General features: G+C 33.8%; 3 protein-coding genes across 7 annotated transcripts; all 3 read right to left on the reverse strand.

Moving 5' to 3' along the window:
* Positions 1–12,912: 12,912 nt before the first annotated feature.
* Positions 12,913–14,681, reverse strand: LOC125193183 (cyclin-D3-1). 3 transcript variants are annotated; one of them, XM_048090940.1, is made up of 5 exons: positions 14,068–14,681; positions 13,795–13,996; positions 13,591–13,721; positions 13,472–13,507; positions 12,913–13,392 (listed from the first exon to the last, which is right to left on the reverse strand). In XM_048090940.1, the coding sequence occupies exons 1-5, from the start codon at positions 14,518–14,520 to the stop codon at positions 13,369–13,371; spliced, it is 846 nt and encodes a 281-aa protein (XP_047946897.1). In that variant the 5' UTR covers positions 14,521–14,681; the 3' UTR covers positions 12,913–13,368. The 3 variants fall into 3 exon arrangements, with proteins under 3 accessions (XP_047946897.1, XP_047946895.1, XP_047946894.1); XM_048090938.1 differs by having other exon boundaries at positions 12,913–13,404; XM_048090937.1 differs by having other exon boundaries at positions 12,913–13,507.
* Positions 14,682–17,679: 2,998 nt separating this feature from the next.
* Positions 17,680–20,125, reverse strand: LOC125196302 (elicitor-responsive protein 3). Its single transcript, XM_048094758.1, has 7 exons — positions 19,861–20,125; positions 19,669–19,773; positions 19,471–19,597; positions 19,320–19,391; positions 18,452–18,497; positions 18,068–18,353; positions 17,680–17,982 (listed from the first exon to the last, which is right to left on the reverse strand). The coding sequence occupies exons 1-7, from the start codon at positions 19,901–19,903 to the stop codon at positions 17,936–17,938; spliced, it is 726 nt and encodes a 241-aa protein (XP_047950715.1). The 5' UTR covers positions 19,904–20,125; the 3' UTR covers positions 17,680–17,935.
* Positions 20,126–21,743: 1,618 nt separating this feature from the next.
* On the reverse strand, positions 21,744–27,311 carry LOC125195833 (phosphatidylinositol 3,4,5-trisphosphate 3-phosphatase and protein-tyrosine-phosphatase PTEN2A-like). 3 transcript variants are annotated; one of them, XM_048094087.1, is made up of 13 exons: positions 27,157–27,311; positions 25,791–26,219; positions 25,484–25,585; positions 25,348–25,404; positions 25,138–25,203; positions 24,013–24,189; positions 23,820–23,906; positions 23,668–23,732; positions 23,393–23,469; positions 23,246–23,292; positions 22,870–23,000; positions 22,722–22,791; positions 21,744–22,415 (listed from the first exon to the last, which is right to left on the reverse strand). In XM_048094087.1, the coding sequence occupies exons 2-13, from the start codon at positions 26,211–26,213 to the stop codon at positions 21,900–21,902; spliced, it is 1,818 nt and encodes a 605-aa protein (XP_047950044.1). In that variant the 5' UTR covers positions 26,214–26,219; positions 27,157–27,311; the 3' UTR covers positions 21,744–21,899. The 3 variants fall into 3 exon arrangements, with proteins under 3 accessions (XP_047950044.1, XP_047950043.1, XP_047950045.1); XM_048094086.1 differs by having other exon boundaries at positions 25,791–26,227; positions 27,157–27,307; XM_048094088.1 differs by having other exon boundaries at positions 25,772–26,089; positions 27,157–27,299.
* Between the last annotated feature and the right edge of the window lie 215 nt (positions 27,312–27,526).

Here is a 27,526-nt window from a genome sequence, read left to right on the forward strand (position 1 = left end):
CGTCCGAAAAATGGCAAAATATGCAAGGTTTGTGAATTTAGTTTTTGTTAGACCCCTGAAGTGGGATTTTTTTTTGTTAGGGGTCAACGGTGCAACAAGTCGAAAAGTCAGGGACCTTTTATGCAGTTCACTCTTCTAAAAAAATGGAAACAATACTCTTTTTACTTTTTCTTCTTTCTTACTTTACTCTCTCTGCATTAACTCACAAACAACACTACATAAAATCATGTGTGCCGAAAAACATATGTTGCATATTATATGGGACGGAGGGAGTATAAATTTGCAAGTATCACGTCAAAATAGTTAGGTAATGAACTAATTAAGAAATAAACATAATGGGTGCACGTTCTCGCTGGATGTAATAAAACAAGTTTGAATACGAGAGTGTCGATTCAAAGATACTACTCACTCTATTCCACAGTAGTAGAGTCATTCCATTTGCTGCACTCGTTTTTAAAAAATAATATTAATAAAAAGTTACAGTGGGAAATGAGTAAAGTAAAAAAAAATAATGTAGATAATAGTCTTCTCTACATTATTCTCTCTCTTACTTTAATCTTTATTCATTTTAACTATTTATTACTATCATTTTTCAAAACAAGTATAAAAAATGAAATGATTCTACTATTGTGGAACAGAGGGAGTATCACATACTGTATTAGTTATACTGACGGCTTACCAACATAACGGTATATTTTGTGAATACCAAATGTATTTGTATATATATCAAATATATTTATAATACTCTATCTATTATATAGCGATATAATGGTAGGATGGTATTGTGATATATAATACCGAAATCCTATATACCGTAAAATTCCGGTATACCAAAGTTTGGTACGACATATCAAAAAGGTGGTACAATATCTGTATATTGAAATTGGTCATATTTAAAATTTGATAGGCTGAAAATTTTGATTAAAAAAGTGATTTTTATACATACGCAATTTCGATTCGGTACACAATATGATGTAGTACCAAGTAGGGGTGTCGAAACGGGTACCCACGGGTATCCGCACCTGATTTTGCGGGTACCCGAACCCGACAATTCAAGTTTTATGGTACCCGATACCCAACCCGCAGAGCAATGCAGGCATCCCAACTACCCGCATCGGGTACCCGAACCCGCATATGCGGGTACCCGCACCCGCTGCATGTCCCGCTAAGTAATGAGAAACTATTGTTAGTTATATAGATTTTGGTCTGCCTCCTTTTATCTATCATCAATGTGGGAATTGTTTTTGCTTAAAAAGCTTCTCCTATTACTAATACAGAGTATAAAATATTCTCATCCCATTATTGCTCAAGTTAATGTAAGATATTAACTCATTAATTGAAAGAAATAATTCAGCTAATACTTTTATCATTTTGCAACTTTTCTATTCATGAGAGCTCAATTGACATGGTGATATAAGTACTATGGAACGTTGTTCAAAATTGGTGTGAAGCAGCCGAACAATTAGCTATACATATCAAACATTAGTCAATGTAGATGTAGGAGAATAAAATTTTAACATATCTGATTTATTACTTTGTGATGTAATCATATGCTTAAACTCATTTAATTTTTATAAATTTAAAAGTAATTAGAGAGGAGCATAGCTGCAGAAATAAGAAAGGAGAGTTAAATAAAGGGTAAAATTTAAAGTTTGAATCGGGTAATTGGTCGGGTAATCGGGTATACCCGCTCGGGTAACGGGTATACCCGATACCCGATAATATCCTAGACTGAATACCCGATCGACCCCGACCCCGATTTTTGCGGGTAGCGGGTACCCGATACCCCGGGTATTGAAATACCCATTACCCGCTACCTGTTTCGACACCCCTAGTACCAAGAGTCGACCCTTCTCTCAAATGAGCAAAATTACTTGACTTCATAGGGTTTGGACCACTTAGTTATAAACGAAGGAGCACTAACATTGAATGATTCGATCCTGTCTCGTTCTCAACACACTCGACCCTTCTCTCAAATGAGGCAAAATTACTTGACTTCATAGGGTTCCATTTTTGTGGGCTGGATGTTGGATCCCACCTTTACATATCCAAATTTTATTGTTATCACTCATTTATGATGTGTACTCTTCTTTTTTCTCAGTACTCAGATTTTTAAATCAACAAACTTATGTCACGCATTAAAACTGGTATGCACAAGAATGCTTTTAATGATGTTAATCGAAATTGAATTTGCTATTTCGTTGAACTTTAAGTTCAAAATTTAGAAACCATAAAACTTGTTGTAGAAAACAATTAAAAAAAGATCATGTTACAACTTATGGTTGAGATCACAATACACTAAGATTAATTTAGAAGCAAACACATATACTACACAATGGCCTCGAGAGGAAAATAATATAATCAATTGTTTTATAGGAAAAACAAAAAAAGAGTTAGAGGACTTAAATAAAGGTCCTACATGAAGATACTAGTATTTAAGTTTCATCTGCTGGAAGAGCAGATGCACACAGTCTCATATCTTTGGTTGAAGATTTCCAATAAAATTATTAATTGCACGAACCATCTATCACGCACAAAATGGCATATTTCAAACCCACTCTCTTTAATGTGTTTCTCGTACCATCATTTTCCCACTTGACCTTTACCCAATTTAATTCCAAGCTACTCCCTTTCCAAATAGCATATCAACATTACTGTTTTTAATTTTATTGTCATTTTCTTTTATTTTATTTATTGACTATAGTTTGAATTTATCGCGTTATATCATTATTATGTTGTACCAACGAAATGAAATAAAATAAAAATAAAATAAAAAAAAATCATTTTTTATATATTTGCAAAAACTGAGTCTTGTTTTTTATTTAATAGTGCTGATATAGTGCTTCGTTTTCATTGTTGGTCTTATCGTATCTATATTGTACAATAGCTTTGGTAATAACATAACACCATGAATTTCCAAGCTTATCGTGTTCAAAGGGCATTTACTATGTGCATGTGCACTATAGAGACTTCATGATCTATTCATGGATTTTACGATTATTTTAAATTATATGCTCCTGTACTTGTACCTTGGAAAACTTAATAGATATTATTCAATTTTCACATTTCTTACTTAGAAATAAAACAATGTTGAAGTCGAAACTAGTCGCGGAGGGATGATGTGCACACGACACGCCATGCCATTGGTCAAGGCCTAATTCATGGCACGTAATATGTGCACCCGCAACTTCATACGCACAATTGTTTTACATGTTGTGTCAAATGATATGCAGAATTGTGTTACGGACACGGAAATATAATAATTATTTCATTTTCAAGATCAATAAAATTGATTTAAATTTTAAAATAATTTCTTTCTGGATATTTAAAATATAAGTTAATATATTTGGAGCTATAAATGTTCATGGAGGAGAGTAATAATTTGACTCACGCGAGGAGTGTGTGGACAGTATAAATGAGGTCACTTCGCAGATACGCCAAGGCCCACTTACCGGCCCAATTAGATCATGGACCCATCACGGTGTGGGGACTTGGGCATGAATTCAATGTTAAATGTTTCTTTTTTCACGAATAGTGCTATTTTATCAATTATAATCCATCAAAAAAATATTTATATTTTAAAAGATAATTTTTTTTTCTTTGTCAAATAGTTTTTCCGTTTATTTTATTATTCTTTTGGCACAATCATCAATTATTATTTCTGAGAAACATTGGATATTAATGCTTCTTCCCAATCCCAATAGAGGTAGTCGAGGCATTTAAGATTGGAGTGTTAAATGAACTATACATATTTAATTACTACTTTCATACTTCAATGTGTGTCTTCCTCACTAATCGCCAATGCCTCAACTTTGGGGAACGAATAATATCGCATTTCATATTTATTTTAAAAATAAAACTTAAACTCATATGTGTTTATAAAATTCGTCTATTTTCTCCTAAACTTCTAACTCTGAAATAATAATGTCATGCAAAACAAAATTAACAAATTAAAAACTGAATTTTCATTTATTTTTTATATCTTAGCTATTATTCAAATTAAATCCAATTTTATTTATATGGTGTCATTTAGTCGGGCCTAAACTAGAGGAAATTAAGCTCTCGGCATTCTTAAGTTTCGTGAAACATTTCGTTTGGACACAGGAATTACGGTATCAAAATGTGATTAGATTGTTTTAATAATATAGACGACTCAGCTGAGTAGTATTAATCAAATCTGCAAATCAGCTGAGTAGGATTAATCAGATCTGCCAAAAACGGGTTCAGAACATATGCGGTTTAAAACAAAAAAATAGAATTGGGAGTGAATGATATTTTCCCTAGAATTACACTCGAAAAATCAGACCTTATACAAATCGAGTTACCTAAATTCACTTAAAGGGCCCTTCCAACCCTTGTAATGCGAAATACACAACTATATGATGCAACTCGTGTTCCGTGATTCATATCGTTCAGATTAAAATCTAATGCCTTATATATATTTTGTAATATGTTTATAAAAAAAAAAGGGTCGTGATATAGTATCCAGAACTAATTTCTAGTGTCAAAATATCGAACCAACAAATAGTTTATTATTAGAAAATAAAGAGTTTATGAGCTAGAACAATCTAAAAATAAATTTCCTATAAAATAAACTAAAACTAATTTAAAATGATGAATTTGACAATTCAGACGCTAGAATTTTTCAGAGATTGATTATAATCCATGTTATATACTCCATACATATTTTATTAAATGAGAACCACGTCTTAAATTAGAATTAATAACTAGCGTAAGATATGGTATAAATAATGACATGTGACAATATTTATAAAAAATAATTTAACTACACAAATATTTTAGTAGCCGACCTCTGTTATGATTTTTTTAATTGATTTTGTTATCATCGTAGCCATGAGAAATAGCATTGTTCATTATACACTATATCAAAATCAGAAGTTTATATATCAGCATAACACTGACGAATATCATTGCTCATTATACATGATATCAACATAAGACATTACACAAGTTTGGGTGGCTTAAGTCCATTCCAAATAAATATTGGCACTAGGTTAATTAAACTATTATGCTATATAATGAAATTAGATTGAACGGGGTACACCGCTTTTAATTTTTTTTAAAACATAACATTAATACCCTTATAATGACACATCATAATGGATATAAATTTATTTATATTATTCAATCTATGTCTTCTTATTTTTTATCTGGTGACTTATAATAGCTCTTTGTTTTGCACTAGAGGCCAGTTTCACCATTAAACTACTATGTTTATCGGTAACCATTCAATCTAACCCAACCATTCATTATTTTAATATTTAATTAGTTTTTATTTCCTCCACATCATCATCAACCTTACTAATATTCATCCAACTCAACCATATCTATTTTGATAGTTTATCAATGACCACCCAACCACACCATATATTAATTAATGCTTATTTTTATGATTATATTATTTTAAACATTTTAAAATTGCACAATAAACTTTATAGAAAATAACAATAAATGATAAACTAAAATAATAACAAAAATATAAATTACAAAAATTGAAATACAAATAGGAAATATTAATTGATTCTCAAAACAGAAGGATTATGTGGAAAAAATACTTTTTTTTCTTACAAAAGTATAACAAACGTGATTTCCATTTGTAGAGAAGGAAAAGTAATGATTTTTGGTAAAAATTTTATAATTTTTTATTATAATATATATAAAATATTTAAATTTTAAACAAAATATTTATTAACCAATGAGATTGTGCCAAATGACACAATTTCATTGGTTGATGTAACAAATTGGTTGGAGATCTTGCGGTTAGTGTAGGGCTGACAATTTTTGGCACGACACGAACCCGCACGAAATTAATGGGTATGTGGCAAAGCTTATTGGGTTCGTGTCCTTATCGTGTCGACACAATAATGACACGAAAACTTCGTGTCGTGTTCGTGTTACACGTTAAGAAATAATATTAATATATTATAATATTATTATTTTTTATTTATTTTTAAAACTTTAAAATTTTAAAATTAAAATTTAATATTAGAAATAATATTAATATATTAAGATATTATTATTATAGTGTCGTTATTGTGTCGTGTCATATGTGTTGTTATCGTGTAGTGTTGATCCGAAGTGGTTCGTGACATTAATGAGTTCGTGTCGTGTTCGTGTCTGAGGATAGCGGTCGTGTTCGTGTTTGGAGTTTTCTTAACGGGTCGTGTTCGTGTTTGTTGTTATCGTGTCGTGTTGTTATCGTGTCGACACGATAACGACACAACATGCATGATTTGTCACCCCTAGGTTGGTGGTCTACCTCTTGGAGACCACGGTTGAGGAGAGAGGGCGACCGCCATTTTATTTTTTTTATTTTTTTAATTAAGGAAATGACATGGCATGCGACCAAGGTTGCTGATAAAGATAGTCTTAAGAGATTCTGATGTTATCTTAAAATCGACAAAAAAATATTGTGATCATCACTTCTTAAATATTTCTAAAAAAATGAAACCTAAAAACATATGATTTTCAAATTTTTAACTTATATTGTGAAATTAAAATCTGATCCCTTAAAAGGAAAAAAGTTTTCTCCAAATTGCATTCATTTACTTCAAACTACAAACTATTTAAATCAATATAAATCCTCAAAATTATGTTGTGCATATGTAACTATATTATCCACAAGATAATTTAAACTAAATGAAAGAAGATTCACGGCATAATTGAAAGAATGAAAACAGGAATTTGGAATGTAGAATTTATGCAAAACGAGGAATGAATGAAGGGAATAATAACACTATTCGGAAAAGTGAAAATGTGAGTAAAATTGTAAATAGCCATAAATAGGCAGAGGTGGCGGAAAATCAATAAATAGCCATAAATTGAGGGACCAAACAAATATTTTGGATGAAGTGGAGTGACCCCATTCCCTCCCTATATTTTTTATTTTCCGGTCCTTACAGTTACAGCTTTACAGCTGTGACACCGGAGAAACAAATCAAAAGGTAAAATTCCATCCCATATATTTTTACTACTTTTCACCATTATTTCCGCGTCTTTATTAATCATACAATCCAACGATTTCATTTTTATAAGTTTTCTAAAAATTAAATAAGGAAAATGACCTATGTCAAAATGAACCAAGTAAACCCCTTGAGCATCATCGTACACTTATACTACAATTATTTTGTGGGGACAAACACAAACTTACCTTTGTGATCTTTCATTGTTTGGACTTCTCTCTCTCCTCCTACTTGAGAAACTAACTTTCATGCTTTTTCAGTTTTCTCCTTCCATTATTTTAGTTGACTTAATATGGAAATGCATTTTTGTTTTGCAATTAGCAGTTAGTATTAATTTATTATTATAACTAATAATACTCATATTATTTCTGTTCAGGCAGCGCAGAGTGCAGAGCACTGGAGAAAAATTTATTGCCCACTTAACCAGTACTCCCTCCGTCCACCATTAGAAGTCTCATTTCTCAATGGCACGGGTTTTAAGAAATGTTAAGAAAAGTAGATGGAAAATAGTTAGTGGAATAAGGGTCCCACTTGTATATATTAGTTTTAAATGAAATGTGAGTGGAATGAGTTAGTGGAAGGTGAGACCTTATTACCATACATGGTAAAAGTGAACCGGGACTCTTATTCGCGGACGGACTAAAATGGAAAAACGAGACTCCTATTCGCGGGCGGAGGGAGTAGAGTTTTGTTGAAATGACGAGAAAACCCTTAAATCAAATTAGTCGCGCTTAGGTTGTAGAATACAAAATGAGGATAATTTCGTCAATGGCTATGCTCCGGACTAGCCTCGCTGGTAAAGTAGGAGTTGTACTGAAAAAATATTGTAGTAAGGCGAATTACATTATTATCATATTTTTTTTCAATTACTATGTGTGTTATAAGGGGAAACATTTACTTAAGTGTAGTTCGAACTAGTACAAATTATAATGTGGTAAGTGTAAATTAAATATACCAGTTCAAACGGTAATCATAACCTTCCCCTCAAAATGATTATCACAAGCATGCAAAATTAACACACATATTCTCTCTCCTTCTCTAGAAGAAAAGAAGGTAAAAAAAAAGACAAGTTCCACAAAATCGTAGATTTTGTCTCCAAGTTTTAGTTATACAGCTTTTGATCTTTCATTGAAATCATCAATGTTATTGTTAGTTTTTAGATCTCTCTTAATGTGATAATGATAATTTGGTTAATAAAAAAATAACTATACTGATTCAAATAATTATAGATCAAAATAAAATCACACATTTCTTGATCCAATGTATTAGTATGTTGTATTTGGTATAATTAGAGTCAATGTGCATACAGATGAAAAGGTCCATATAACAACCATAATATCCATGTCCAATTGAACTTCTGTGTGTCAGTGTGTGTATAATTTTGTATAGATGACGGAAGTGTGTATAATTATGTGTGTGTGTGAGTGTAATTTTGTATAGATGATGGAAGATTAAGTTATATTACAATATGTTATTTATTTAGGCTGTAAAACGATTTCAAGATCAAGTTAGCTAATGCAAAATCATATCCTACAATTATACGAACATATACATATAAACATCAAAATTCAAACGCCTTTGATTAAATTAGTCTACGATTCTAACTCTTAAATATCTTAGTTTTATTTCAGTATGATTATGAACACGCATAATGACGATTGCACGAAGAGCTCAGCAATTAAGTGGAGTATATATTACTATGTTGGATGGATGATTATGTAATAAACCAGTTGTCACGCACGGAAAAAATATATTTATAACTAATAACTAATTTAATTTGGCTTTTTTGTAAAAAAATAATATCGAGTGTAACACGTGAAAAAAGAAACAACCAAATAAGAAAAGCCAAAAGGGTTTTAGGCATGCTCACATTCTCTACACTCTCCATATTTACAAAATTGACAATACCAAGAAGCAAAAGGGGTGGTAAACTTTTATTCTAGTGCTCCAATAAAAGGAAATTAAAGAAGAAAAAAAAGAGGAAAATAATAAATCAAAAAGCAAAAGTATATGGTATTTTTATCTTTATTGAGTTAATGAATATATAATCACATAAGTAATTCAATTTATTTGTTAAGTTGAATTTATTTAACTCATGAGACATTGCCTAGGAAAACTCAATTGATTATAGTAACATCCTAAATTATACAGGTATTAATTAACAAGTTTCTTGCAAGAATGTAGTATATGTCCTGATCAATGTTCATGATCATTAATTACTACTATTACAAGAAGGTAAAATAACTAGTGAAATATTTTTAAAACAAATCATTTATCTTTTGTGGTTATAGTGAATCGAATATTAAACCTACTATTAATTAGATTAGAAACACATTGTCAACAAGAAGTGCGCAAATAATTTTAAAAACGTATTTAAAAAATAGTGTGTACATAAAAAATCAAAATAAAAACCAAACTTAAATTAAATAATGAAGTGTATAGTATTTAAAGTATATATATTCAATTAATTTTGTACCTATAAGCAAAAAGGCTACAACAATTTAACCAAGTATTTCTATACTAAATCACGTCAGCACATTCCACTTTTAACCATTGAAATTTAGGCCTCTCAAAATTGCAGACGGATTTGATTATTGAACTGCTATAAAATCTTAGTTTTACCTACATCTACATTTCTATCAAGTTGGGATATATCTATGATATTTTTAAGTTATAATCTGACTACCTAGATATTGCTATGATTGCATCATATTATGCCTTTATAATAGTACTACTACTATATATATGAAGCATGAGGACATTTGATTTTTTTTTTATATATAAATTTGGATTTTTTATTTTGAGTGAATTACATTTTTAAGCTCTATACTTTCAGCGATGAACATTTGGGGTCTATATATTTGTAAAATATCATTTGCAGTCTCTAGACTATACCACTTACACGTTTTAGGTGCTTTTTCACTTTTTGACCATATTTTTGGACAAATACGCCCCCAGAAGCCTTAGGGTATTTTTGAACACTCGCTATCCAAAAGTAGATACTTATTTTGATATTTATGTTAGATTGGGTATTTGAACTATTATTTGTGTTTTATTTGATAATTTTTGTTTGGATTGGTTATAGTTTAGGAGTAAAATTTTCTGGTCATTCCATACCATGACGGCATAATAACTAGTGTGCCTCACCATTAATTTAATTCTTTGACAAATGGAATTGAAAAAAGCTCACAGGCCACGTCAATTGCACACAAAATAGAGAGATCCATTTAATCATTTTATATAAAGTGGCATAATATTACATTTGGAAACTACCATGAAATTAATTGGAATGCCATATATATACGAAGTACACGGAATATGTATTTGACATTGTGATAATATTATACGTACATATAAAAAAGTAATCATAATGCATTTACAATATTGGCGTGCCATTATTTTGTGTATATATTACTATTAAACACATAAAAAAATTAATCATATTGCATTTAAAATAATAATATTATTATGTAATCGGTGTGCCATTACTCTATGTATGATAACAGGAGTATTATACACGGTAAAAAATAATATAAACCACATAAGTATAATTTATTATGCTAAATTTTATGCGTAAATTTTTTGTATATATGTAAATATAAAACAAGAAAAAAGAAGTCTTATCCATAAAATCCAAAATAGTACTAGTACTATTACAAAATTGTAATATAATTTTTTTTCTTAACTTGAAAAATAATGCAATGCGATTACATTTTTATGTGTATAATATTATCATATTATGTTGTCAATATAACTATACATACTATAGTAGTATATGGCAATCCAATTATTTATGTGGTCATTTTCAAATTTAATATTTACATAAATATCAAAATAAGTATCTATTTTTGGAGGATGAGTGTACAAAAATGTCCTTTAGACTTTGGGGGCATTTTTGTCCAAAAATTTAGTCATAAGGTGAAAAAGCATCTTAAAATGAGCAATTAGTATAGTCTAGAGATCGCAAATGATATTTTGCAAGTATAGAGACCGCAAATGTTCGTCACTGAAAGTATAAAGCCTAAAAATGTAATTCACTCTTTTATTTTTTGGATATTATTATTTAATTTCAGTTTTTTTTCAATGTAATTTAATTTTCATTGTTCTATTTTCAATTTACTGAGTTCAATTTTACTCGGACTTTGATTTGGTTCGATTTTATCTTCTAGATTAATTTAATATTTGGATGCTAATTAAGCTAGATTTTATGATTGGGTAGGAGGGGGCATGCTTTGCATATGCTCAATCTCTACCAGCAATCACTATTATGATCATTTTGTCTCCCATCCAATTGTCTTACGTTGACCAAACTCAATAAAGGAAATTAACCAATTATTTCTGATGTGTATTCAGTTTTCCACACTTTCACAGTATCATAGGAGTATTTCTTTTACTACTATTGTTTTAATACTGATCAAATTTTGGTTGCCATTTCGTACAATTATTTCTGCCCTTATATTGACTTCTTCAGTTCATCTAACCAATGTCACGAGATGCGTTTTTTTTTTGTTTTAATTAATATTTTGCATTATATTTTTTCTCGTTAAACTCTACTAAGAAGCAGTATAAGAAATACTAGTGATCAGATAAGATGTAAACTAATACTCCCTCCGTCCCACAAAGATAGTCCCACTTTGATCCGGCACGGATTTTAAGAAATGTAATGGAAAGTGAGTTGAAAAAGTCGGTGGATGTGGGTCCTATTTTTAAAGTATTAGTTTTATAATAAAACGTGAGTAGAAATGAGTTAATGGAATATGAGGTTCACTACCAAAAATGGTAAAAAGTGAAATGAGACAAATTTTGTGGGACGAACGAAAATAGAAAAATGAGACAATCTTTGTGGGACGGAGGGAGTAATTCTACACTGAATCTTAAAAATCGTCGACGTAAATTTTGAAGGATAGTTCATAAATGCAATTTCATACCATAAGGATAGTATGTGAATCTCGATTGAAATTCGGTGGACATCCCACTCTTTGTGTTACATTTACCATATCACATATACCTAAATTAGTTATTATTACATATAAATAAAAAGCTCAGTAGATCATGATTAATAATTTATCTGAAAAGCTTAGATTTTTAATTAACATATACTCTACTTTAAATTTATCAACTCTAATAATCAATACTATTAATTAAAAAAAGTGATAATAATTTTTTTAAAAATTATATGTATAAAATCTTATTTGGTTCAATAAATTCAACTGAAACATGCATAATTAAAATTTAAAAAGTAATAAAAAATATGTGAAAAAAGTAAAAGTGGAACACAAAAATAGTTCACTTAAATCTTTATCCACGTGAATCGACCCTACTATATGAAGACAATAAGATTGAGGAATACTGAAACATCATGTAAAAATGGAGCATTTGCTGAATACTCATTTTTCAATATTTTTTAACTTGCACATCTCTACTGTTTGTAAAAGAAAAAAAAGAATTATGAAGACCCTTAAGACTTTCATTTATGTCAAGGACCTAATCATAATTTTTCTTCCATGTGTGTGGAGTCAAATATTCACATGCATGATGCATGCAGCACTGATATACACAATATATGATGACTGTCACACGGTGGCACCCACTTAATAAATAGCGTTACAATTACATAGTAATAGTATTAATCTATGCATGCATGCATCTCTAAAGGTTACAGACAATATATACATTATTATGCATATATCAAATAATTTCACATTTCATTTCTATTTACCCAAACAATTTTCAGTGAAAAATTGATGAAAAGAAGCCCACTGTCATTCCCAAATACAGACATTAGATAAAACAAAACATATGAAAAGCCAGCCATGAAAGAGAAGGAAAAAAAGAGCTCCTCAATCGAGGTCAAACCACAGTGACCGACAATTCAACTTTTTTCCTAATTTCAGATGATTTTATTTATCTACTAACAAAACAAAGCAGCTAGTAATGGCAAATAATTCACCAAATGTGAGAGAGATAAAAAGGGAAAGATATCTATGTACAAGAAAGATGTTTAACATTAAGATATGCCTCAATTCATGAATTGTCCATACGAGAGAGAGTGAACATAAGTAGATAAAACAGAGTGCAGATATTCTTCATTGCATCTTGTCTTTTTTTTCACTACTCCCTTCTCACAAATGCCAGCTCTTCCTGCCACTACCAACTCTCTCTCTTTCATTCTCTCTCTCTCTCTATATATATATAAGTATTTTTTCTTTTTTTCTCCTTGTGCACAAAGTTGTTGGTGGAAAGGCCATTTAGAAACAATGGAGTAATTAAGAGGAATATATAGAAAATTAAATGTTGAGAGAGGGAGAGGGAGAGGGAGAGGGAGAGTGTGTAATTAATGAGGGGAGTCTGATTTGATGAAGTCTTGGTTTCTTGCAATCCGAATTCAAAATTGCAGCATCTGGGCTACCTGGAAGTGGAACTTGACAAATTTTACGCTTCAATCCATTGTTGTACTTGTATCCATTGTTTGAAATTGAATCTAATACCTCTCGAATCACCTCGTAACACTCATCCACTTTTTCCTGCACATATTTTTTTTACTTAATATTTGTTACCAGAATCTCCATTTCGATCAAGACTAAAAATAATAAAAAGCCAAACCGACCTTGTTGATTTTGAGCACGCGGAGAAGCTGGGTCTCATACTCAACGGCACGCCGCGGCTCCAACCGGTGTATCACGTGAAGCATTGCCGCAGTGGCCAACACAGAGGGGAGATACAGTGTGAATCTCGGATCTGTCATATTTATTAGTACATCAAAGATTTAATCTATTTTTAAATAACGTTGGAATGGAATCAAATGTTGAACCTGAAGCCACAGAGAGAAGGAGATTCTGGCAGGTGGTGAGGAATTCCCAGTGGACGTGGCTCTTCAATCCCAGCCTCCTTATGATGTGATCGAGGAACGAAACCGGGGTGACCGGATTCATCCGCCATTGCAGCGCCGAGAGCACCAGCAGCTCCATCCTCTGCACAGTCTTGGGCTCGAAAACGTATTTGGTTTCCTCAACCTGCAGCGAGACATAAACAAACAAAGATGGGAATTTGTTGGAAGAGTATGTAATAATATAATAAGCCTTACTTGAAGATCTAAGAGAAGAGGGACGTGGGTCTCTTCGAGCTTGGCGGCGAGAGAGAGGCAGGTGAGGGCGGCGAGGTGCATCATCCAGGGCTTGTCGTCGGCGAGGGCGAGGGAGGAGAGGAAGCGGTCGAGGTAGTTGACGGCGAGGATGGCGGTCAGAGGGGAGAAGGAGTAGTGAGCGTTGATTTTCAGAATCCAGTGGACGGATTCCTTTCTGGATGGAGAGAGAGAGAAAGAGATGGTGGGGCGTGTTTGAGTCTCCTTGAGGAAGAGGGACTGGAGCTCCTCGTCTTCCCAGAAGAGCTCCTGCTCCAGGAGAAGCAATGGGGAGAGAGAGAGGGTGTCATCGTCATCGTTGTCTTCATTGTCTTCATCGACGTCGCCCCATTTCTCTTCTTCGCAGTAGAGGGCGGCGTCGAGGAAGGATTTCTCGGCGGATTGCTCGATAGCCATTAATACTGATAAGATGGGTTGTTGCTGCTGCTCTGTTCATTATGCGAGAAAAGAAGGGAAAAGTAAAGTGAACCCCATTCTCTCTCTCTATCTAAAAGAATTAGTAGGTGTTTGTTTTTGTATTTGAGAGAGTGTGAGTTAATGGAAGAAGGGAAGGGAGTTCGATAAAGAGGGAGATTTTATCAGACTGCTTGCCACGCTTGTCCTTTCTTTACCCCTATAAATTGCTAATCATATACTCTTATCTGGATTTTGTTACACACTGTAATTAATTAATTACTACTATCATTTTGAATGAAACATACGGAGCTTCGTATATTTTAAATCATGAATTTTCATTATTTACTCGATTTGTCTTTTACGGAAATTTCAATCTCTTTTTCATAACACAATTTTAGAAAATGTGGCTTCATCCTAAATCCTCACTTTCTATCTCTTTCCTGCAATGTACACACATACAGAAAATAACTCTCTATTTTTGATGAAGCGTTGTCATTTTGAGGCTCATCACCGAGAACGTTGTTTTGAACAACGATGTTTGGTTTTCGTTGGAAATTTTTATTGTCACATCACCATTTCCTTCATCCCAAATTCGACGGACGAATAGATTGAGAATAAATAAATCTTCTGTCATATTTTTCAAACCTTGTCAACTTTTGTCCAAATAACGTAATTTAAATGGATATTATTCGATTTTATATTTGAGCTTCATTAAAGGGTGTAAGTATATATGGATTTAATTGTACATTGGCGGGGAGAAACGAAACTAACGGCACACACACAACACAAGGCAGGGCCCCTTGAAAGCTACATGTGATGGAAGCAACATTAAGAGACACTGCACAATCATCGTGTATGCATCCATCTTTCTCCAATTCCAAGTGCTTAAATTCAAGACTTGTACTATTTCGGTAGTTTGATTAATAATGATTGTGATAATCATAATTATGATCTAATATAAAGTTATCAAGAATCTTGAACTAGTAGTATATGAAATCAAGTACAAAGCCAATGTCTTATGTACTTGCAAATGCAAATTACTATATGAAATCAAGTACAAAGCCAGTGTTACTTTAACAGTTTGATCATTAGTATTATACTATGTGTTAGTGTTTAGGTAGTCATTCATTCCAAGACTATGGCTCATGATTATGTTTATGTACTAATACTTTATTATTTATAAACCCATGGAGATAAATTCAATTTTCGTATTTTATTCAACAATTTGTATCACGTTGATGCACATAATTATGATTCGACGACATGAATTGACATTACAACTTATCAGATTTCTGTCATTATTAATAAATTTTCAAGATAACAGATTAACAAGATGATATGATAATAATTTGTTAGTGGTACAATAACATATAAAAGTAAATGAATTATACAAAATAAATAATCTCTTAACATGATTTTTTTTTTGTATTGATGAACGGATAATCAAAGCAACCAACAATTCTAAACAATCACACACTTGCTTCTTATTTTTAAAACAATAAATACCTTATCATAATTAATGATGAGATATTTGGATGTAACACAATTTCAGTCGTAGGTAGAATTGGTCATCATAGTATTAGCCCACAATTGCTGGTCCAAGCCCGCCGCTACACCAAAAGAGGCCACTACTAGTCTACTAGCCACTATTTATATAGACAAAATATAAATGAAAACCAACATTGTATTGTTAAAATTGTAACTCCATTATAAAGGAAATATATATGGTAGTACAAGTTAATTAAATAGTTGATGAGGAATTAGAAAATCTTGTACTATTTTGTCATTTAGTAAGTGCAATCTGTCCAAAATTACTGATTAATAGTAAGACATATACATATCTAATGCATACTTGTCCAATAAAAGTAAAGGGACTTTTTATGGTACAACATGGCTGTTACTTGTTTCTTGATTATTGGCTTGAAAAAGCCATTAATAGTGCCGTATTGTCTCCCAGTTTTCAGCACTATTTAATACTCCATACCACTACTAACATGTATACACAAATTTAAGTCTACTATAATCAAGATGTTGGGCCTAAGACTTGTTAGGTGCCTCAAACTACGTAGTTGGTGGAGTTAATGTTTCATTTTCTGCACTTCAAAACTAATTTATCTCTTTGATCTCTCTTAATGTTCTAGTGTGCATCACAATGTAAGCTAAATGGAAGAATGAATATGCAATTAGTGCAGGTAGAAAAAATTATCGGTGAAACCGGATTTTTAACTTTTTTAATTTATGATTTTGATAAACGAACTTTTCTTATAATCCAATTTGTTATAGGCTTTTGTACAATAATTCACGCAAAATAAAAGTATTTCATCAGTATATCGTAATTAAAAAATATGGGTGGGGGCTCGAGCTCCCTCCGAACACATTTAAATATGTGTAGATCAAGATCATTAAAGCGAGATTTTGAGATCGAATTAATTTTTGAGAAAACTGAATCTTGGCCTTGGGTATCAACTTTGGATTGGTTTGTCAAAGGATGCCAACTAAATGCAACTGAATTTTAACAAAAGAAGGTGGTGATTAGATATCATATAAAAAGTAGCTTTATTATTACAGTTGTTATCCATCTTAATCAACCCATTAACCAACAACTGCTGGTATCAAATCACCTTCACTCCTTCAGCTATAGAAAGATTTATCACAAGTGAAATACTAAGAAAGTCAAAGAGGCCTATTTTTATGTCTCAGAAAACAAACCTCAAATATGACAATTAAGGCCCCATCTGTCATTATCTCAAGTGGCAAATCATTTGTCCACCACTTTCTAAATCCGGAAATGATTAGTGTGATTCTGCTGTATAAGTACATTATAATGCTGCATTTAATCTGCATAATTTATTTCATGGGGGTGGGGTCATAGTACAATTGCTAGGCTATGACAGATTGACAGTTGTGATGAAGTTGGAAGTGGGAGAATTAAGACTAATCAATTAAGTGTAGAGACGAAATCAGAGTCTTCCGAACAATTATTTTTCAATTATTACGTTAAGATTGAATATTGTATTTTCTCCAACTTTTTATATATTAAAATATAATTTGGTCCATTCGAACTTGTTTCTAAATGCCAAGAAAAGCCTTAGAAGTAGTGACTGACTCAATATCAACAGCTGGGCTTATAGTTACTACTGTTGTCGCATCCATAGCCAATTGCCACAAAACGCTCATTGAGAGAAATTGATAGTAATTGCGATACAAAAAATCTGGAGGGATAGTGTGCAGGATGCAGATGCGATACAACGGTACAGGCAACATAGCAAGCGAAAATGTTTCAGGAACACGAAGGCTTCGTTATAATGACAATGTAGCTACCAAGTATATACACTTCACGTTAAGGATGCTTGACTACCAGACAGCTATTGGCTGGTTTGTTTTCTTTGTGAACTTTGTCTGAGGGCAATACACCTCAATACGGTGGTCGAGGATATAGATATGGAACTGGAGGATATGGACCTGCTAGGAAGTAAATGATTCATGTTAGTTTTGGATCTTTAGTTGCAGGGTTGTCCATCAAGACAATTAGGGGCCAGAACTATACCTGGAGGGTAGTTATGTGGGTCCTGCGGAGGAGGGGGATAGGCCGACTGTGGCGGATATGATGAAGTCGGAGGGTAAGTTGGAGGATAAGTGGCAGCTGGCGGTTGTTGATATTGCATAGGTGGATATGCTGCAGAATTTGGAGGGTAGGAAGGATAATGAGGTGCTGGAGGATAGCCCGATGGAGGATAGCTTGCCTGGGGAAAAGAAGCTACTGGTGGAGGTGCTGAATATGGAGGTGCATTTGAATACGATGGAGCTGATGGAGTGTGGCTTTTCGCTGCCTTCTGAAAAGAAGAAGAGGCTTTGCAAGTAAATAACATGATTCCTCATCTCTTTGCTCATTAATAAAAGCTCAACAAAGAAACGGAAAAATCTAGCTTACTTTGGCATTAGAAAAGTGCATTATCAATCGAACTTCTCCAGCATGCCTGTAGATGAAACAGACATATTAGAAGCTTACTCGCACATCATATACAAAATGCAAGCATGTGAATGTGTAGATAAAAGTAGGAGTCCAGCAAAGAAAATTAATGCAACTATCATTACTTCTATCATGGAATACTATTTAAGTCCCCGAGAGGAGAATAAACACAATTTGTTCAGCAGTAAGATAATCTTGACCAGATTGAACAACACTCTGATTCTCAACCCTCTATTCCCAACTCTACTCGCTGCCTCCACTAAAAGGCATAAAAACTCGTTTGCAGTTTCACATATCTTGAATGCTTATAAGTTATAAGCTTTGGGTACAAATTCTATATATCCAATAGGCATTCTAGTAGAGACAGCACCAAGACTAATCCACATTTTGAAAACTGGTTAATACAATCTATATCAACCCAAGACCAAAGCAACCAAACAGCTACAAATGCAACCAATGGCGAAAGGAAAAAACAAAAGAGAGTGACGGAAAAAGTAGGACAGGGCCATTAACTTTAACACTGTTGGTCATAATTATTAGTTCAAGTCAAGGAAGGATCTAATTTTCTTCCATTGTGGCTATTCAGTGATAACATTCCATTCACCCAAAAAGATAAAGACAATCACTCACAGTAGACAACCTCTGCCAATTTAATTCGCCACCGAGAATAATACTTTACGACTAGCACTCCATTCATTTTCAAACCAACCATCTAATATATGCCACTTGATACACCAACCCTCATTTGAAATGCAGAGAAAAAGGTGCTAAGCCGACTGGATCACGAAGCCAAGAACACCACAAAATGCAATTCACATTAATTTCGTACCTCCCTCTTTTGTCCTGGAGAGGCCATGCGGTATCATCATAACCCTCAGACAAAACTTTCTGCAATGGAACCCTGAACAAGCCAAATTGAAGATCAAGATCCCACAATTGAATATATAAGCAAAGCAATTTGCTTAAGATAGATATATTACTTTCCGGTGCCGATGAAATCGTCGAAAGTGAGAGTATTGCTGTTCCAGACTACGACGCTCAACTCCCGCAGCCCTTCTATCAGAGTGAACACAAATTTCTCCTGAAAAGTAGGATTTTTGCCCCCATCTACACAAATTGGAGTAATCAGGTCAGATCTCATCAACATCACCAACTAATTCAATGCAAAATCAGCCAACCTGTGCAAGTTCGGGTGCGAAATTTGCTGCTTCCATACTCGAGAAAAACGTAGGGATCTTGCCTTGAAATCCATTCGGTGTCTTTCAATTTGTTACATCCGACCACTGATATCCCCCAAAAATTAAACTCAAACACAAATCAAATCGACGAAACTCGAGAAGCAGGGTAAAAAAAAAAAAAAAAAAGCGCACCTGTGACCTCGAGAAGTTGACCTTGGATGCCGGAGACCGACATTGTAGTGCAAATTTGAGTAGATTGAATAGCAAGATAACCGCTGACTTTATGTGCACAGTATAGTTGGGATCGTAGATTGCTTTGGTTTCAGAATACAAATCTCCAAATCAAAAAAGCACAAGATGTGATGAAATTATAGATTTGGGATTTGTTATTAGGGTTTACTACTTACTTATACCAAATTGTGCATATGATCAAAAAAGCTCAACCGCGTACACTGAGTTGAAAAGTCGCACATATAATTAACCCACCCATTTTCAAACGCAACTTCTCATCAAGTTGCTAGAATCTCCAACGAAATAGTCTTAGTCTTAGTCTATATTGTACTTCATCTGGCCCAGCCCCAGATAGATCTTACATATTTGATCGTTGTAAATTTTTAAAAGTTGTTTGAATTTTAAATATAAATGGTTGAAAAAACGTTTGTAAAAGTACAAAAACCTTTTGGTTGAAAACAGTTTATAAAAGTGGTTGAAAAAGTTTAAAGTATAGGCCCTGTGTATATAATAATATTACTCCATCCGTCCCGCTTTAGCAGTTCCATTGACTTTTCTGCACTCGTTTTGTAAAAATAATAATAAATAGTTAAAGTGGAGAAATAATAAAGTAAAAAAGAGTGCAGAAAAGTCAATGGAACTGCTAAAGGGGGACGAATGAAGTAATAATTATGAATATAATAAGTTAGTTGAACATGAAGGGAGGAAGTGAAGATACATCTTTAAAATTGAAGAAGATAAAATAATACTTTCTTGAATACTTTCTCATTAAAGGAGTTTTTAATGAAAAAATAAGGATAAATATGATTATTTATTTATTTTACCTCTTTACTTACATTCTTCTTTGAAAATGCTCTAAATTACCAAATTTCAATTTTTACGTCGATCATCATTGCGCAGTTGTGTGATTATATTCCTACATGGTTATAAAATGTGAACGTTATGGTAATATGACTGTTTAGATAGCATATTGTTTAGGACTATTTAAATCTTTTTGAAAGTTGCATAATTGATCATAATATTACTATTAAACATTACTCCCTCCGTCCTATTTTAGAAGTCCTGATTGGAATATTCCAATAATTGGTAATAGGCCCCACATTCCACTCACCTTTTTCTACTCACATTTTATTATAAAACTAATATATAAAAGTAGGACCCACATTCTACTATCTTTTTTCACCAACTTTTCTTTTTATTTCTTAAAATTCGTGCCGAACTCAACAGGGACTCCTAGAGTGAGACGGAGGGAGTATAATTTTAAAGATAATTTGCCCTATTCTTTATTGATTCTAGGTCCGTGACGTAGATATTAAGCATAGTGTGCTTTTTTGCTATTCTACCTAACATTAAATACATAAATCTAACATGAATTCAAGCATCAACGGATGTTATTTTGTTTTTATTATTGAGTAAAAAATGTTCCAAAATCGGATCAACATTCGCGAAAGTCAAACAATTTTAAATGATAGTATTACCCAATTGACGTAAAAAATGTGATGAGATGGACGAAGTATAGCGATACTATCCAATTTTCTACTGTAGTATGGGATGCCCAAGCCTCACGTTCTGATAAATTAATAAAATAAGAAAAAAAAAACAATGAAGTGTATGCAGCGATATTATGAAGTAGATTGATGACATGAGAGGTTCACAATCATAAATAATTTAAGACGACCAATGACTTAAAATGTACGTATCACGTCGTTGTCAAAGACTAGATCGCCTTATCCGATTAAGAAACCATTAAATTTGATTTAAATTCACGTTCAAAATCCCAAGCAAGTTAAAAGGCAAAGAAACGAGTTTTTCGTCTCTCAAAAGTTTAAATTACCACCATCACAGAAGTAAATAAACAAGTAGAATATAATGTATTAACATTTTCTTGGGCAACAATAGAAAAGGTTCAATTCATCACGCACTGTAGCCTCATGGCTCGATTTATGAATATTCACAAACATGCTTCTTATATATGTACACACAAGCTTCCATACTGCCCCTTACTCGCTTTCCTCGTCCTCGTCGTCTCCAAATGAAAAAATCGATGCATCAGCAGCCATCGCCTTGAACTCACTTACCTCCCCAGCTGAGCTGGACATTTCGGTTCCCATACCAGTTTCCTTTCCCGCCTCAGCATGCGTGGTAGCTGAAGATCCTAACGCGACCTGCTCAGTCTTGCGTGTTAAATTTGCAATTTCATTTGGATCAGCGTTGCTTTGAGTTGAAGGATCTTTCACAGCAACAGACCCAGCGGCATGGGAAGAGACTACAGTTTGTCTGGATTTTGAGGATGCGCTTTCCTCTGAATTGCTGTCGGAGAACTCGTCATCTTTGTCTTTCTTCGAGTCTTTTGCAGCTGCAGCTGTGGCTTCCTCGACTGGACCAGGGATTGGCGTTGAGGCCGAATTGGCACCAGAATTTTCACTAGTCTCTGATGGAGGCCTTGTGGCAACAGCAGCAGGATCATAATCCACGAGAACTACTTCGACTTGAAAGCCTGGAGATGGCAATTTCCGCTGCAAACATGTAGAAAATGGCAAGTAATGTACTGACCACTCTATTACACCATTTTTAAAGTTTCGTACAACATGTCAAGGAGACTTTGTGCCAATGAAATCTTCATGGTCATAGAAGGGACTATAAATGTGCAAGCGCATACAACCTAATTGTCAAGACAGCCAACAGTATAACTCATCAACCAAACCTCCAGAGAAGAGATCATGGGAAGCAGGATGCAGAAATTAAAACAGATCTTATATGATCGAAATAGAATTCTTTGATGATTAAGCTACATCCAAGTATGGTAACTGGACTTAACTTACCTTATCAAAGCCATCTAGATCACTTGTGTTTAAGACTTTACGGTTTTCTATCATTGTTGTGTTCAACCAGCTGATAGCATAAAAGCCACAATATTAATATACTGTCACACACAAACGCACACACACATGCACAGAAACTTTGAATTACCAATAGAAATCCCCTTTGCCATCATGAAAATGGACCTTGAAATCACCAGCCAACTCTGTTAAGCCAGGTTCTCCAGGAAGGGCAAACACCATTATTCCTTTCTTAGGTGCACTAAACCAAAAATCTTCAGACTGCGAGATCAGCAGGTCACAAAAAATGTCTAAATTCAAATGAAAGTTTCAATTAAGTAAACAGGAGCATAAGAAAAAGCGTGGCCAAACTCTCAGTTCTCTGGAACTTAAGCTATTTATATGTTAAGACTGAAGCGAACCACAATGCAGTAGAAGAAGTGTAGAATCATGAAGCATTCTGGAAAAATAAATAATATTCCAATTAACAAACAGTTAGACACAGGATAGCTTGAAGGATAACATACCGACAAGTCTTTGGTTCTTGGATGCTTTTTTGTTGAGAAGAGCACACCTGCAGAAGAATGCATTAATTAACATAAATGCTCAAAAGAAAAGGAGAATGTCTGCATCTGTGGAGGGACAGATCAAGAGACACAGAAGTCAGAAGCAACCATTATGATCAGAGACTGTAATGGAAGGCCTAATCCAGTACGGGCAGCTATGCAGCCGGAATCCTCTAAGCATGCATCTACACGATAAAATTCAATATAATTTCAACACATAGCAGTGACATATAATCTTTATCATCCCTCGTCTCATCACCCAACTTTGTTGATTATACAGGATGACAGAACACTAACACTGTTGAACTTCAAACCAAAGTTAACGGGCCCAGAACTATAAGTACACAAGGACTATATATCCTAAATAGAAGTATAGAACATACCTTCGACCTGGCTGGTTTTCCCCATTGAAGTAAGCCAGTATGCGTTCAAAATACTTGACATATCTCTACAGGAAACAATGTAGATACTCAAAACGTAAAGAAAATTATAAACAAAAGCTGTGAAAATAATAAAATTGATGTACAAGACTTACAATCTGGCTAGGCAAAACAAGCCCTTTACCATCAGTACACCTTTTCTGATTGTAATAATCGATTGATTCCTCAGCTGTAGGGAAGAACTAGAAAGCAGAGATGGCATTGGAATTAGAATGCAAACGAAAAGATCATTTGTCAAGAAAACAGATCTGTGTATAACATCTTATAGAAAAGCTTGACCAATTGTACCTTCAGATATAGGAGAAGACTGGAAATCATCAATCCGGTCCTGGCCATCCCAGCTTTACAATGCACGACCACGACATTTTCAATATCTTCCTTTAACCATGAATACGCACTTTGGCAAAATGATATGATCAGTTGAATAGGAGGACAGTTATGGTCATCAAATGGAAAACTAGCGACCTGTAGAGAAAGGAGAAAAAAATTGTAAGGGTGCAACTTAAGATATCTAGATGTTCACGTTTAACAAACTTTTCAACTTTGCGCACAATATTATTAGTCCATAAAAATTTCCGTCATAAGCCACTCTAGTGTGCATATAGGAAAAATTTCTCACGCCAACAGGACTCCTACTCCACATTTGATATTTGCCGAAGTAAGACAATTTCAGATAGTTGCAAATGACTACATCTAGATTCTAGCATATGAGGTGGACCTCAAAATTTCGGACTTAAATATCTCTTAAAACTCTAAAACTGGCCAAACCAATCTACAACAGCAAGTTTAGAGCTTCTTCAGTTCTTCTCCCAGATATACTAAATTTTAGTCATGCGGCCTCGAAAAATATGATAAGAATGCCAGACCCATGTTCCAGGCCAGACTTCATCCTGCAAACTTGAATATATGGCTTAAGCCTGCCAAAATATCATGTGAGATCTGACTGCAATATCCACTCAAATAAGCCCAAGAAAAGGTCATATCGGGCTTGTCTTAATCTTTTAGTCAGTTGGTCATGGCTTTTTAAGCTACAAAATCCTGTACAGAAGAATACAGTGGCACTACCACTTTCTTAGATTCGACTAATTCCCTGGAGTTACATTTTGGCTATCTATTATCAATGCAGCACATATAAGCAACTTTTCACAAACTGAGCCTTCAGATGGTAGCATGAAAAAGGACGCTCTATGACCCTAATGTAATACATGTAAATAAGAGTACAAAGTGACACTCTGCCAGTGGTACAAAATCAAGCAAGTTGGAGAAAGTATGACAACTGCTAGGAGATTCAGAAGATCTGAAAAAACAAAGGAGTAAATGACAAGAAAAACATAATAGCATGCACTAATTTTCACAATATAAGCACTCAATCGGACTAAGGCATAAGAACATAACAAAAAAAAAAACACTCACCTTTCCCTCAAATAAAGATGCATCATACAATCTTTCAGAACAAAGGTTGTACACTTTGTATTTGTCCTGCATGATTGTAATAGATCAAAATTGAACTATTAAGATATTGTTGCAATATGATTAGTGAAAATTTTGCAAGGCAAAGGTGGTGAAAAGCAGACAAGGGCCCATGTGTATTGGAATAAGCAGATATCAGAAGACAATCATTACCTTATGGTATGTTTCAAAGAACTTAATAACTTCCTCCATGTGGTTCCGATAGAATCCCTTAACCAATAATAAGCTCAAATTAACACTAATCACCAATTACTCAGTAGCTAAATATTAGATGAATTGGAATTTATACCTCAACATATCCAAAAAATCCAGAGCTCATATCACCAGCAGGGAAGCCCATTGCAATGATATTCTCTGTGATATAGGTCATATCTAGATCAAATCCTCCATCCTAAAGAAAGTAAATGCGTTAGAGGTTAGACCCGCAAGGAAATTTATTGGTTTATCAAACATGAAACCACATACAAACAAAAAGTTGTAACATAACATCCAGGTATGTTTTTTCAAAGAAGTATATGAGGGTAAAATGAAACAAGTAATACTACCAATGGCTAACAAATACTAAAAAAAAACTAACCACCAAAATAGCAAGGCACCTGGTATCTTCGCTTATTTTGAGATACAACATGGCGGGCTTTGACCTGCACAGCCTTGACAGCATTCTTGGATGAGTCGACCAATCCTTTTGTAATGGTTCCCAATATGCCTGTCGGTGTAGTTGGTGAAGAAGCAGCAGAACTTTCTTCTGATTGAGGAGACTTGGGAGACAACCCCAAACCACTAGTTAAACGTGAAAAGGTTGACTTCCCTGAGTTTCCTGAAGGTGATGGTTCCTGTGTTCCAGTAAATGGCTGGGGGATTTTTAGACTTTTTGCCCATGTGGAGATTCCAGAAGCTGAGAATTTTGATGGTGCATCACGTTCAGCATTATTTGGATCAGATTCCACAGAAGTTGACGTTTTGGTCTCTATAGACTTAACATCAGGCACATTCGTCGAATCAGAAGATTCGGAGCTCATCTCTTACTGCTCAGCTTCCAGAATTTTTTTTTAACAATTCAGAAAAGTTTCAGAGCTTCGAAACAAGTTACAACTATTGAACTATGAGCCTTAAAAGGAAGAACGTTGAGCATGAAAGAAACAAAAGTGCAGCTATTTACACCCAAGGATGTGAATACACCCATGCTAGTTTTTGGACAAAATAACCTTTGATGAATTGACTAAAGTCACTAAACAGCCTTAAGTAAATAAACACACATTAACGCCTAACTCTCATCCACACAAACACTTTGTTGTGTTTGATCAGCCTTGGGCAAGCTCAAAATACACACACACAACCAGATACTGGAAGTTTAAACAAAGGCCATATTAGATCATCACATCAGAATCCAGATTCTCGTATTCAGAAAAATTCAAAGATCAATCAATTAACTCTCTTCCAGTGAAACCACTCCTAAAAACACAACTTGACAAGCAAAAATCAATTCAATAATACATTTGTCCAGATTAAAGCATCTGTACTCCACCAAATAAAAGCATTCTTACGTTATGAATTGCTATCAGATATCACAACCCTAGACAAAACCAATCACTTACTAACGAAGTAGAAACCAAGTAAATTTTCAATGGCAGATAAAATCATGACTACAGTAGGAATCGCCTAGAAATGCATGATTCGAAAACCGCTTGAACGAATCTAATGTGTGCCAAAATTTTAAAAATTGAGCGACAGATAGGAAAGTTAAGTTGTAGCAAATAACACTAATTCGTAAGTTTAAATTCAGACTTCTTGAATTAGACAATACCAATCAATTCAGCGATCCGGGAACACTGATAAATTGTGAAAGATGAGAAAGGGATAAGTGAGCATACTGTAAGACTCTTCAACAAAAAAGTGAAAAATAAAAAAGTTTCCACATACAATAACGCGGTGAAAGCGGGCAGGAAAGGATGCTGGAGTCACCTGCAATCGGGAGTCAACGGCGGCGAGCGGCGGTGATAGGCGGCGGAGGTGGTTGGAGGAGTTTGGCAAAACGACGTCGGCTCGAAGTTGTGTCCAGTGTTTTAGGCGGCCTTCACTATCGTCATTTCAATACTCAACACGACTTATAAAATTTCTTGATCTAAATTGTCGCCGATAATTAGCTCACCAATTACTTAATAAATTCTCATACCGAATAATGTATTGAATATTTAAAATAGTAATTTATTTATTTTTTAAATGAGCTTTTTTTTAGATGATCGAACCTTCTAACTTATTAGTTGGAGCAAGAACATATCTTACTGACTAAATTTCACTTTATTATCAAAAACCATATGGGGAAATTGCACCA

This window comes from Salvia hispanica, chromosome 6 (genome assembly GCF_023119035.1).
Source record: "Salvia hispanica cultivar TCC Black 2014 chromosome 6, UniMelb_Shisp_WGS_1.0, whole genome shotgun sequence".
NCBI lineage: Eukaryota > Viridiplantae > Streptophyta > Magnoliopsida > Lamiales > Lamiaceae > Salvia > Salvia hispanica.

What these genes read in the sequence shown, in the direction of transcription:
- LOC125195833 (XM_048094087.1), bottom strand. Translation starts at nt 26,213, where the DNA reads ATGAGCTCCGAATCTTCTGATTCGACGAATGTGCCTGATGTTAAGTCT. An exon ending in AAAATAAGCGAAGATACCAG is followed by an intron (nt 25,586 to 25,790) that starts GTGCCTTGCTAT and finishes TACTTTCTTTAG; the next exon opens with GATGGAGGATTTGATCTAGA. An exon ending in GTCTTCTCCTATATCTGAAG is followed by an intron (nt 23,907 to 24,012) that starts GTACAATTGGTC and finishes TCTGCTTTCTAG; the next exon opens with TTCTTCCCTACAGCTGAGGA.
- LOC125193183 (XM_048090937.1), bottom strand. Translation starts at nt 14,520, where the DNA reads ATGGCTATCGAGCAATCCGCCGAGAAATCCTTCCTCGACGCCGCCCTC. An exon ending in CTCTTCTCTTAGATCTTCAA is followed by an intron (nt 13,997 to 14,067) that starts GTAAGGCTTATT and finishes GTCTCGCTGCAG; the next exon opens with GTTGAGGAAACCAAATACGT. An exon ending in GCGTGCTCAAAATCAACAAG is followed by an intron (nt 13,508 to 13,590) that starts GTCGGTTTGGCT and finishes AAATATGTGCAG; the next exon opens with GAAAAAGTGGATGAGTGTTA.
- LOC125196302 (XM_048094758.1), bottom strand. Translation starts at nt 19,903, where the DNA reads ATGTCGGTCTCCGGCATCCAAGGTCAACTTCTCGAGGTCACAG. An exon ending in TCGCACCCGAACTTGCACAG is followed by an intron (nt 19,598 to 19,668) that starts GTTGGCTGATTT and finishes CAATTTGTGTAG; the next exon opens with ATGGGGGCAAAAATCCTACT. An exon ending in GATTTCATCGGCACCGGAAA is followed by an intron (nt 19,392 to 19,470) that starts GTAATATATCTA and finishes TGGCTTGTTCAG; the next exon opens with GGTTCCATTGCAGAAAGTTT.